The sequence below is a fragment of the Lemur catta genome, chromosome 6 (genome assembly GCF_020740605.2).
Source record: "Lemur catta isolate mLemCat1 chromosome 6, mLemCat1.pri, whole genome shotgun sequence".
NCBI classification, from domain to species: Eukaryota; Metazoa; Chordata; class Mammalia; order Primates; family Lemuridae; genus Lemur; species Lemur catta.
Window position 1 is genome coordinate 82,891,512 of NC_059133.1, and position 13,719 is coordinate 82,905,230.

The window sequence follows — 13,719 nt, forward strand, 5'->3', positions numbered from 1 at the left end:
ATGATATAATCATTCTAGTTTCTGTGTTGAGAATAGACTATAAGCGGGCAGAGTAAGCACAGAAACAAGGTGACTGTTTAGAAGGCAATTTATGTAATCCAGGACAAGGATAATAGTGGTAACTTGGACCAGGGAGGTAGCAGGTAGAGAGTGGTAAGTGGTTGGATTTAGAATATATTTTGAAGGTAGAGCCAACAGAACTTCCTGATACATTGGAATATATATACATATGTAATTTACATACACACATATACACATATGCATATATGATCATGTATTTCAAAGAAGCCCATATCAGCTTATATCAGGCACTCAAATATTTTTAAATAAATTTATAGACTTTTACATGTTTATATGGTTGTGTAGATGATCATACAAAACAGATAAAATTTCTCTGTAATTCATACACAGGAAAACATTGAATAAGTAAGGTTTTAAAAATTTTTTCAGTAATTTGAATGGCAGAGTTTTAAAAAAATCTATCTGATTCTCTTAAAAAATGTACATACATACATACATATATATATATATAAAGAGAGAGAGAGAGAAATAAAGGTTGACTTCATGGTTTTTGCTCTTAACAATGGAAGGATGGGTTTGTGGGTTTGCCATCAACTAAGAAGGGAAAGGCTATGGATAAAACAGGTTGGAGGGAAAAGATTAGGAGTCTAGTTTTAGAGATAACTGAGTTTGAGATAGTTATTAGATATCCAAGGAGGATATGGAGTTGATAATTGGCTACTGAGCTCTGAGATTTGGGAAGGCTTCTGGGCTGCAGTTATAAAACTGGAATCATCAGTATAGAGATGATATTTAAAGCTACGAGAATAGATGAGATGGTTAAGGGAGTGAAGCTTGATGGAAGAACACCAAGGAGTGGGCCCTGGGACAGCCTGACACTGGAGGTGGTGAAGGAGAGGTTGCTTCTCAGACAGAAGTCTGAGCAGATACCAGTGTAATGCACGAGAGGGTGTGGTGTGTTGGAAGCCAAGTGAAGAAAGTGTATGGAGGGAGACAGAGTTACTGATTGTGTCAAATACTGTTGATTAGTAAAATCAGATTAGTGCTAAAAAATGACCTTTGCATTTAGCTAATTGGAGGTAAATCATGAGCTTGACAAAAGCAGTTTCATTGAAGTGGTGGAGGCAAACATCTGCTTGTGATGGGTCTAACAGAAAATTGGAGGAGAGAAACTGGACACAGCAGAGACAACCATCATGAAGAGTTTTGCTGCAAAGAGGCGCAGGGCGAAGGATCAGCATTTGGCAAGGAAAGTGGGGTAAGGTGAAGTGTTTTCATGCCGGGAAAAATAACATCATGCTTGTATACGGAAGAGAATTATCCAGTAGAAAGTAAAGAAATGATGCTTCTGAGTAGAAGAGATTCCAGTAGTAATGTTCTTGGGTCCATCAGAGAGGGTGGGCTCAAATGTTTCTCAGTGAATAAATGCATGTAAACAAAATGCATGAAAACATTGTGTAAGCAAGGGTTAAAATTTTTTTTTCAGTAATTTGAATGGCAGTGATTTTAAAAAAATATCTCCTTGTTGATTATCTTAAAGAATGTGGTATAGTGCTGTGAGTTGTATCTCCTTTGCAGGTGGAAGTCTGTAGGATTGTTTCTTCAGGTCATGGTGACTAGAGGGTAGGTTCAGAAGTAAAGAAAATACTTACTGTGCAAAGATAAGATGTTTTGATCAGAAGGGACAGTCTTGATATCTTGGAGTTCTGGGATAATGAGGTTTAAATCATGCCTCTGGGTGGGAGAAATGGAGTGATGATGGATGGATTGGTGTTGAAGAGGGTGAAAAGTTACAAACAAGTTTCTTCTAAAAATTGGATTTAACAATTTGAGGCATTTATATTTTGTTTTTCTGATAGAAAATAATATAGCATTCTGCTGGAGTTAACCAATTTCCTCAATAAATAAGATTATGAGCAGGTATATATGTATATATAATTTATATTTTAAAAATCTGTTACAGATATACTTAGGTCTTGAATTAATTGATGAGATTTGTTTATTTGGTTATCTTTCTTGTAAAATATGTTAAAAGTATTGTTTTAAACTGTAGGCTCACAATTAAAACAAAATGTGACCATTATATTTGATTTAAAAGATACATTAAAATTAATGCCCTTTATTATTTTACATACTAAATTTTACACAGTCAACATTCTATTGAAGATAATAAATTCTAAAAAACAATGAAAGCGCAGGTAGAAAATAAATAACTGCAAAAGACTGATTCTGATTTTTTTTTTTTCTTGTGTCCTGAATACCCTATGCTATGTTTGACTACCAGGATGCCTTGCTTATGTGATAAAGAGGCCTAGAAGTGACAAAAAAAAAATACTAGCTAATGAATAATGCATGCGTTCATAGCAGTGGTCAAATTATACTGTTTCCTAGTGGATACCATTTTTCTTCATTGAGTGGGACACTACAGAGTTGGATGTTAATTGCTCCCACAAATACGGTTTTGCTCTTCACAATAAGCATTAAGACATGTCCTTGGAGCTCTGTGACTTCATCATACACTACCTAAAAAGGAAAAGAATAATGAAAATATAATTCAGACATGCTTAAATACACTTTCTTTCGAATATTGCTTTTAATAAAAGAAATTTAATTGCTAATATCTTGTACCCTGGAATGGATAGGTTAATGTTAGCATCTTTCATTTCTAACTTTAATTCTGAAAAGCTAAAGGTTTCACTAATATAATGGAGTTTAATGACAGACCGTTTCTCTAAGAATCTTAGAATTTACTGATTCCACTAAGAATTGCCCACTCCAAATTTAGTAAGACTGTAAATTACTCTCTCTAGGGAGAAATTTAAATACCCTTCACCCTTTAATTGTCCTTGAATTCTCTGCCCAATATTGGTGCTAGAACACCATTTTTCTTAGATCTTATTCCTTCTATAAGTTAACAATAATTTATTGTATATTTTAAAATAACTAAAAGAGTAGAATTGGAATGTTCCTAACACAAAGAAATGATAAATTCTTCAAGCAATGAATGTTTCAATTACCCTGATTTGATCATTACACATTGTATGCTTTTATCAAAATATATGTACCCCATAAATATGTGCAACTATTATGTATTCATAAAAACAAAAAGAAGAACATCACTTTTCTGTGTTGAAGGCTAATGAGGAAAGACAGACAATTTCTATTATTTCCTTGTGCTATTTAAATGCAATACATTGTGAAGAAGTCAATCTATGGTTACTTTTATTTATTTAAAATTGCTTACTTTTTAAATGAAAATATCTGTTCATTAAATGAAATATGTATGAAACAAAAAAAAAGTACAGAAAAGCAAGGAAAAAATCTGAATTTTCACCATTGGGAGATAATTACAGTTAACATTTTGATGTTCTTTTTGTTTTCTATATATAATCACTTTTTGAGACTCTGACTTGCAATTATGCTGTATATACAGTTTTCTGTCTTGTTGTTTTTCTTGTAACTATTTTTATTAAAAGGGATCTGTTCAGCTGTGTTTTAAAATGTCCAGAATGTGAGTTACAGGCATCACAATTGGGGACCCACAGTGGTAAAGAGACTTACAGGTGTAGTATGACGAAGAAATTAGTTATCCATCATGTAAGGAGGTGAGAACCGAGTGGAAATCTGACATGGTTACCAGGGAAATGTCTTAGAACACATTTAGAAAAGGAATTTCATATGCTCTTACAAACTTGCTTGCTTTTTACAGCCAAGTCACAAGATAGAAACTTTCTTAATATGTGCAAAAAAAGGGGGGGGAAAAGGCAGAAGAGACAGCTCAAGAAGGAAGGAAGCCCTCTGAGTTCATTGTGCGGTCTACTCAGTGTGTGTGGATGTGGTTTCTGGTCCTTCGCACAGCATAGGTCTGCCATTTATGAACCCATTAATTTATCGATGAAACGCAGTTCAAGATCAATGTGTCAGCTGCTCTGAAAAATGATTCGCTTATCAAGTAAATAATAATTCCATCAAGGGACATGAGCTGCACAATGTTAATCCAGTCTACCCTGCTCTGTGTGACTGCTCCTGGCTACCTCCTCTTCCAGAATCTTCCTCTTATTCCACACAGGAGATTGTCTTTTAGTTGTCTGCTATTGCTCATTTCACATTATTCCATCTCATCTATTGAGTTCTCCTGGGATAATAAAAAAAAAATCTCAAAATCCTACCACTGTAATTCATGTTCTTCAACTACAACTGGACGCCCAGTGTTGCCTGGAAATCTTTCCAGGACTTCAGAGTAAACTTTGTTTCTTTTTTTCTGAATGGCTATTTTGAACTGTCTGAACTATCACCATTTTCCTTCCTACAACCCTTTCAGCAGATTAACTCCTCTCCTATTTTACAGCGAAAACAGTTAAAGGGATCCTCAAAGTGCTACTGTATATGAAGTAGAAAATTGGAACAACTCTAAGTATTAGGTCTTTGGAAAAGTCTGGCTTAAGGACTCTGTAAACTGTATGAATAAGCTCTAAATTGTAAATTAAAAAAAACATATCAATAATTTATATTTATATGACTCTGTTGTCAACCGTATGTTTTATCATTTGCATAATGGTGATAATAATCCTTACCTTTTAGCCTTGTGGGGAAGAATAAATGAGATAATGAATATAAGCCCTATTACAAAGCCTGGTGCTTATTAGACACTGACAAATTATAGCTGTAAAAAAGCCATCAAATACACAAAAAGGAACAGTTGTTTCTTGATATTGCGCATCAGTTGACTGGAGAAAACCCTTTCAGACAGAATGGAGTCTCCCAGATATTTAGCAAGATGAAAGTCTGAAGAAACGACTTTAGGAATTAATTGCTTTCCTGGTTAAAATACAAACATTTGAACTTCCAAAATTTATATTACTTACTAGATTTTTTTCCTTGTGCTTCATTTTGCAAAAGTTATTTTCTTAAAAGTGACAGGTTTATAAACATGTAATCATGGCACGTCATAGATGATATATATCTATTTTAATTGCTTTACTGCATCCATAATGTTGTTAAAAAAAAGCCCTCTTTTTAAACTGTGCAATGAATAATTAATAGGTAATGCTAGTGAGGTGCTCAGACGATTATATTCTTTGAGATCTTTCCACCAAATAATTAAGTATATATTTTGTCTTCACATAAACCGAATCAAAAATGAACAGCTCTTTTAATTTCTCTTTATAATAATTTTCATCTATAGCCATGAACCAAGTCTTCGCTATCTTCTGACAAATACTGAATTTGTGCATTTGGAATTATTACATCAAATAGAAAACATTTAAAGTAATTAATATCTATTAACTTATATATAAGCATTCACTGTGCATTATTTGAGGGAAGGGTCTAGTAAATCATTCTAAAGTGCATTTTCATGATTGCAATGGGAGAACAATAAGATGGAAACTGAAGTGTCTTCAGTGCTGCTGGGAAGAGGTTTGAGGAAACAGAACGATGAAAAAGAGCTCAAAAGTGAGAATCAGGCAGTTCTGGGCTTGAAATCTAGTCATGTGAGTCCTGGACCTCAATGTCTTTATTTACAAATGCAATTTTCGTTATGTTGCGAACATCAGATGAGATGATGATACAGATGACAATAGCTATCGCTTACTGATTGTACTGTATACTTAGTATTGTGCTAGATAATCACTGCATATTCTGCAAGAGATTTTAAGTTATATAAAACACATAGAACATTTCTGTTCTGTCCTTTCTAGTTTTCCTTTTATGTAATACTTTATAACAGGATAATATCTAAGAAAAGAATACAATGTACAGAATGCATTGACTATAACAATGTGATTCTCTTATAGAACAGAAATTCTGTATTTCTAAAGAATCATTTTAAAAAAATGATAGTTTTTAAGAAGATGTCAGGTGTAGTAGCATGGAAAGAGGCTTTGGAGCCAGGATCCCGGCTCTGCTTCCTCAAGCTGTGTGGCAGCTACCTGCATTCCTACCCCTGGCCCCAGCCCCACCTCAAGCCCAGTCATGCCCCTCACTGGGATTTGTGCATGACAGGGGTTTTCAGGGGGTCTGCTGACAAAGTCTATTGGGACTCACTCTGGGAAGCATCAAATAGACAAGCTTGGCCTCCTATCAAAGCCTTCCTGTCTGAAGGGCGGAGCCTCTGTCACTTGGCCGTGTCCCTGACCCAGCCTCTCTCATGTCTGGGCATTAAGGAGAGAGAGGGCTGGGAATAAAAATAAAAAGAACTATTTTCATGAAAGGCTTTGTAAGACATTGGTATGCAATGTAATATCTCTTTTGTATTCCTCTAAGAGATTTACATAAAGAGGGGAGTGGGGTCATTCTCTCCCATTTCACCGAACATTGCAGGGCTCTGGCAGTTTGAGAAATCCCAGCTGTGGTGAGTGGCTGAGGCAACGGGACTCAGCGAGGAGGTGCAAGTGGGCGAGACGTTTAAAACAAGGTAGATACCATGTGAGAGCTCACTGGGCTGTCTGGTAAGAACTGGGCTTATGAGTAAGGACACCTTATCTAGTAAGGTATTCCCAAGGACGCAGCGAAGTCATTGAGGGATTTAGCACAGACATGGGTTCCTATGTCACAACTGAGGGTAAGAGAAAGTAAAATCAGAGTTAAAATTAGTTTTTTTTTTTTTGCATTTCTTATAAATATTCTCGTTGTATTGACACAAACATGGGGCATAATGGAAGAAAAATTAAAATATTGTTGCTTTTTTTCCTTATGACTCTCTAAATTCAACCAGCTTCCTTACCAAACTTGTTTATATAACGATCTCTTATTGTCCTGATGACTACTACAAAAATAGCCATTTGTGCATACATTGCTTCAAATTTCTGCTGCTTTGGATTGTGTACAGATTGGAATTGGCTATGCATGGACCATGGTTTTTGAAGCAATTTAAAATGTATCTAGAGTACAAACAGTGTGTGTTCATGCTGCAAATATAGATCGATTGAGAGGGTATTGTAGTGATTTCTAATCAGTGGGCCATAGACGTGTGAGGACCTAGAATTATTGCAAGACATCAGAAAATTTATGTGTACGGTAAGCATTATCAAATAATCTTCATGCATGTGTCTCTACTACTGTTTTTATAGTACAGAAAGCTTAAGATAAATAAAACACAAAAGTTTATTTAAAGTCTCCTGAATTGTTGGTGGCTTTTTGTTATTACGTGTTTCCTTAGATTGAAGATACTGATATATAGCATGGAGTCTGAAAAGCTACTTGATAGTGAGGTAGAAGGTCTTGTACTCAAAAAGTATGAAAAGAAACAAGTGATATATTATTAGGAGATGTATATTCCTAGGTGTTGACATCATGACAAATAATAAAATTCAAATAATAAAGTGTCAAAATATCTTCTCTTACTAATTTAGAGAATCTGTGTGTTTGTGTGTGTGTGTGTGTATATATATTTTTTTACATTTTATTCCCAAAGTGTCACTTATAAAACTACCTCAAATATTTAATAACACATCTTAAAAGTAACTGTTCAAAGTATAAAAAAGATAAGACATTTTCTCCATACTCAAGATGTTTATGATACATTAGAAAAAAAAGTGTGTAGGACTAAATAAATCATTCTAAGTGTGGTGTAAGAATCTCAGAGGTGAGAGTATTAACAAGGTTACATTTGAGGTCAGCCTCAAAGTAGGCAGAGAAGGGCAGAGAGGGGTGAATCACTACAGTCACAGAAATCATTTAGGAAATGATAAACTGTCTGATGTGACCATAGAATATGGCAAGCATGGGGCAATAAAAGGGTATGGAGCACACAAATATTCTTGATTGATTTTTGATAAAGGTGCAAAAAAATTTGATGGAGAAAGAATTGCCTTTTCAATAAATGGTGTAGGAGTAATTAGTATCCACAGGGGGATTTTAAAAAGTACTGATGTAAACCTCACACTTTATTAAAAATTAAACTCAAAATGGATAATGTACTTAAATATAAAATGGAAAACTATAAACTATAAAACTTTTAGAAAAACTATAGGAGAAAAATCTTTGGGACTTAGTGCTAGGTGAGGTGTTCTTAGATTTGACACCAAATGAACTATCCATAAAAGGAAAAATTATAAGTTGGCCTCATCAAAATTAAAAAACCCTGTGAAGAGGATAAAAAGATAAACTGTAGACTGGGAAAAAGTATTTGCAAACCACATATCTGACAAAGAACCAGTATCCAGAATATATACATAACTCTCGAAACTCAACAGTAAAAATGCAAACTATCCAATTAGAAAATAGTCAAAGACATAAAGACACATTTCACAAAAGAGGGTGTACAGAGGGTAAGTAAGCCTATGAAAAGAAGTTCACCATCATTAGTCATTAGGTAGATGCAAATTAAAGCCAAAATGAGATACTACTCTATACCTATTAAAAGAACTAAAATGAAAAATAATGACAATATTAAATGCTGGACAGGATGCAGAGAAACTGGATCACTCATACATTGCTGGTGAGAGTGTAAGATGGCATCGCTTCCCTGAAAAAGAGTTTTGCAATTTCCTGTAAAACTAAGTATGCAACTACCACATACTCTAGCAATTATGCTCTCAGACATTTGCCCTAGGGACAAATTATGCTCACAGAAAAACCTATACATCAATGTTTATGGCAGCTTTTATTCCCTATATCTTCAAGCTGGAAGCAACTTAGATGTCTTTTAGTAGGTGAACAGTTAAACAAACTGTGGTACCTCCGTACCATGGAATGGTACTCATTAATGGAAAGGAACAAAGAATTATTACATGCAGCTACTTGGGTGGATTCTAAGAAATTACAGCGAGTGAAAAAAAAATCTAAAAATGTTACAAAGTGCGTAATTCCAATTACATAATATTTAAAGTGACAAAATTATAGGGATGTAGAAAAGATTAGTGGTTGCCAGGGGTTAGGGAGGGGAGAGGTGTCTGAGGCTATCACAGGATAGCACAGGTCATCCTTGTGCTGGTACTCTCCTGTATTTGACTGTGGTCGTGGCAACATAAGCCTATACATGTGATAAATTTCACAGAGCCAACACACACACATACATATAAGTGGGTATGTAAAACCGGTGAATTCTAAGTGAGATAAGTGGATTGTACCAATGTCAATTTTCTGGCTGTGATATCATAGTTATGTTAGATGTTATCATTGGGGGAAAGAGGTTGGAGGGTATTTGAGTTCTCTCTGTATTATTTCTTACAACTGTGTGTGACTCTATAATTACCTCAAAATAAAATAAGAAATGGAAGAGTATGAGGATAATATTGCTTCAAGAGACAACTCTGGAAAATTACTGAGTCAAGTTTTAGGGGCTGTGAACACCATGTTTAAGATTTTGGGCTTCCTATAGCAGGCAGTGAGAAACCATTGACAAAAAAATTTCAGCAGAGGAATAATAAATATGAGTAGTTTCTGAAAGACATCTTAGGCAGAACTGTGAAAGATTTAATCAAAGAACACAAGACATGAGGCAAACAGCAGGCTATTGTAATACACAATGTGACAAGGACCTCAAACAGAAAAGCAGCAATGGAACAGAAAGGAGATGGTAGATTGAAGAGGCAGGCGGCTGACAAGTAGAACTGTCAAAACTTGGTGATGAATTGGAAACGTGAGTGAGGAAGAGGGAGCTGTCATTAGAAGGTATCTCTTGAGATGGTGAACAGAAGAGGAAAGCCTGGTTGAAAAGCACCTTGGAAATAGTCAAATGGAGCTTTCCAATAATCAGGTAGAAGTGCAGATCAAAAGCTTGAGAGAAAAGCCAGGGCCTGAGGAATATATTCAGTTGCAACTTACATATAGGTGATAAATGAAAATGTGGACACATAAGATAATTTTGAAAGTATATATATGAAGAGGAGATGAGGGTGCATCCATCATGAAACTTCAGCAAACAATAATATTTCAAGAGAAAGAATGGCACTGAAGGAAAATGAGACAGTGTTTAGAGAAAATGGAAGGGAATTAAGAAAAGGAACAACTCTAGAACCAAAAGGGAGGTTTCCAGAAAGAGGGTGTAGTCAGTAACGCTGGAGAGAAGAGACCCTGAGGGCTCTTTGGATTTAGCAATTAGGAGTCTATTGATGTCACTTGAATAAAGCACTATTAATAAAGTTCAGAATCCACATTACAAAGGATTAAAGGATGAAGAGGGAGAGGCGAAGTGAGGAAGTGAGAGCAGGTTATGTGAGTTCATTTTGCAAAAGTTTGAAAGTGATAGGTAGGGAAAGAAAATTTGCTTAGAAAGGCTGAGTAGAGGAATTTTCTATTTTTGTTTTTTTAAGAGTTTCTGAGTGGAGGATCCAGTGCATTAGACAACCTTAAGAAAAGAAGAGCAAATAATCAGCTGAGCAAGGTACAGAGGAGATGACAAAAGATGGAATCAAGAGAATAAATGTAGAGGTTTGCCTTAGAAAGAAGTTGGGGAATTGGATGTTCAAATTGGTCATTATGAATGAATTAGAGAGCTACTTATAATATAAATTAACTTTAATTTTTATTTTGTCTTTAATTTTTTGTTTTTCAAAAGGGATTTTCTGAGATTTACTGTTACACACAGGGTAGCTTATGCTAAAATTATGCACAGGAAATCAGGTATAGGAGACTAAGGTTAGAGAAAATAAGATGAAGTCAAGGAGAGTGTTAGTATGCAAAACAAGTCTTGTGCTCTTGCTGGAGGTGAACCACAATTTGAAAATTGGTTCGTAAGAGCTTTGAAAGCAGTATCTGTATTTTCCAGTGCCCACAGCATCTAGAACAGTGATCAGTATACTGTGACTATTTTGGGAAATATCCTTCCTTTATGGAATAAAGCTGCCAATTACTGCAGATTCTCCATATTTGGTTGTTAAGCTGAAAAATGGTAAGAAAAATACAAAATGACTGGACAAGAGATGAATCATACTTACAATTTCATTGTAAGTGGGGTCTGTACATTTTGGAACAGATTTTGTTTTCCTCCTACGAACTTCACTGGGATATGGTAAAAGATAAAATTCAACATGTGCACTGGGCGCAGAGCCATCTGGGAGATGCTGCAAAGGAAAATGGTTATAAATATTAATGAGTGTTGCTATCAAAGAAAACAAATACATAACTACTAAATATCCAGACCAAAGGCAGGATCAGGATTTATTACAGTCACTCTGTTTATCAGAAAATAAGAGAAAATCAAAAGAAATATATCACTGTTCAAAAATAATCCCAAGCAACCGATTAAAAGGGTAAAATTGTGTTTAATTGTGCATCTTAAATTAAAGGTTGTCCCAGAGAACTATATTTAAAAGTCCATTACATATCATTTACTTTAATTTTTTTTTATAGTAAAAGCTAAATTTGCATTTTTGACAGATATGGTCAAGAGATGAATATTAGCCACAAGCAGAGACAGGAATTAAATGCCTCGGGATGCTGTACGCCATTTGAAAATCAAAAAATTCCAGTTTAACACATAAAGTGAGATGTAACATTTAATGATATGTATGTTATATAATATCACATTTTAAAGCAAAATTTAATTAAAATATTGATTAGACCTACAACTTTGATACACTTACAAGATTTTGAAATGGTTATAAAATTTTATTATCTAAATTACTCTAAACTATAATATATTGGCTAATCCTTTTTAAATTGTGTTCTCTGGAGCTCCAAAAGTTGCCTAACAAGCTGGCTGAATAGCAAAGCCAAATGGGTGGATCTCTGGACCCTCACCCCACCCCCACTTCTTCCTAACCTCCTCCCTCCCGAGGTCCCCCATCTGACTTCAGAACTTCTCTCCTTCTTTTCCTTCTTTCCTTCAGATCTATTATGGATGTTTTCATTTCTTTATATATCATTTGAAGAACGAGTCTACTGTTTCAAAAATTTGTAAACCATCGTTCTTGAAAGAAATGGATTCTCTCTTTGTGATCTTGACCAAATGAAGAGTAAATGGTACCAAAACTCTGAATGTTTGGTTTGATAAACTGAGAAATGTTTGCATAATTTACATTTAAAGAAGATGATTTAAATGTCAAATAAGGAATTAAGTGCTTGTTTTGTCTACTACATTCTATCAAATCAGTAATTTTCAACAAACATATTGTAATGTTCTTAAATATTGTGATATTCACAGGTGAGCATCCTGTGCCACTCCCAACCCCATTACCTTTAATTACCTTTCTTCAGTAGTCAGAAAAGCATTTGGAAAGCAAGAAAGCATGGTATGTATTATTAGAGGACTTTTATTCAGTTCTAATTTCCATGGTAAAAATTATATCATTAGGGAATTTTGTCTTTTTATTATTATTACAAACAAATTTGATAAAATTCATGTAGACACACCCATATGTCAAGAGGCTAAGAAAGAGAACTGCTGCTTTAGATGGAGCTCAATGTATACATTTCCGATCTGATATCCTCCCCCAGGAGGGGGAGCTCTAAAATCTATCAGTGGCATAATGGAATCTTCAGTGACAGAGAAAGAAGCTGCTACTAATATTTGAGAGAGTAGAGGTTTTTTGTTTTGTTCTGTTTTTGGGAGAAGAATGAAATGGCAAAAATGTTTCTTCTCTGTGTCTTTTCTGCTGTGCGTCTTGAGGATGTTATGCCTATAATCTGTGTATGATCCAATTTCGTGGTCAAATCATGTTTCTGGAAATGGACTTTCTGACTGCAAATCTGGGCCCCCAAATATACCAGCTATATGGCTTTTGGCAGGTGTGATGGCTAATGTTATATGTCAACTTAACCAGGTCATGGGATGCCCAGATCTCTGGTTAAACATTATTTCTGGGTGTGTCTGGGAAGGCTCAAGCGCCACATAAATGACTTAAAACTTCTATGTGTGCCCTAAAGGAGATCCTTATCTCCTGTATTGGTAGGGCTGAGATTGCTTAAAAGCAAGTGCAGAGTCTCATCCTGACCCTGGTTGAATGACAACACCAGTTGAACTCCCAGCTTCCCAAGGTGTCTACTGTTAATGTAAAGGCATTGGTTGGAAAAGAATGGGATCCTGTAAATTGGGATGGGGATGTGTGGGAAGCCCCTGATGGAGTTTGGGACATGGAGCTACTAAATTCTGATGAGTCTTCTTTTCCAGTGGGAATGGCCTTCGCATCCCCATGGCTATCAGCTTCTTCACTTTCCTGCACCCTCGGAGAGCAGTAACCCTGCGGTCATGAGGAGGTGTGCTACACTACGAAAGAACTGATTGAGTTTTCTCATTTACGCAGCCAGAAATCTGAGGAATGAGTGGGACTGGATACTAAAGGTGTGGGATAATGGGTGGAAGGAACATAAAGTTGTATAATTTGAAATTTTTGTTATGGGCTCACTGCGCAGAGATTCTGCATTTAATGTTGAAGTTCAGGTAGTTAGAAAGTGTTCTAACAATTTGTTAGGTTGGCTGACACATGAACCAAAAGGTGGTCCATGGTGAGTGAGTTGGAGATGCCAGACCTGCCTTCATTTAATGTAGAAGAAGGAATTTAAAGGCTTGGGGAGAGTAGAATGTTAGAGTAGATTTGTTGCTTAAGACCTACTCACTCACACTGGCAGTGCTCAGAAGATGTATCTTTTACCAATAGTGTGAAAAATAAATTTAGGAGGGGAGCCCCAGCATCCTTGAGGAGCTCTGTGATTGCTCTTCTCTGTAGGCCAGACCTTACAATAGGAATTGCTGAGTTGGGAAACCTAAATGCAGCAGGAGTAATTGGACCCCAGAGGGCAGGGAGAAATGGTGGC

General features: G+C 35.6%; 1 protein-coding gene across 2 annotated transcripts in view; it reads right to left on the reverse strand.

Moving 5' to 3' along the window:
- Positions 1–2,110: 2,110 nt before the first annotated feature.
- Positions 2,111–13,719, reverse strand: part of PIK3C2G (phosphatidylinositol-4-phosphate 3-kinase catalytic subunit type 2 gamma) — a 336,298-nt gene continuing 324,689 nt past the window's right edge. For both annotated transcript variants that reach the window (XM_045554248.1, XM_045554249.1), the window contains exons 31-32: positions 10,902–11,027; positions 2,111–2,544 (exon numbers count right to left, since the gene is read on the reverse strand). In XM_045554248.1, coding sequence (XP_045410204.1) covers positions 2,392–2,544; positions 10,902–11,027 — 279 coding nt within the window. In that variant the 3' untranslated portion in view covers positions 2,111–2,391. The remainder of the gene's footprint in view (positions 2,545–10,901; positions 11,028–13,719) is intronic.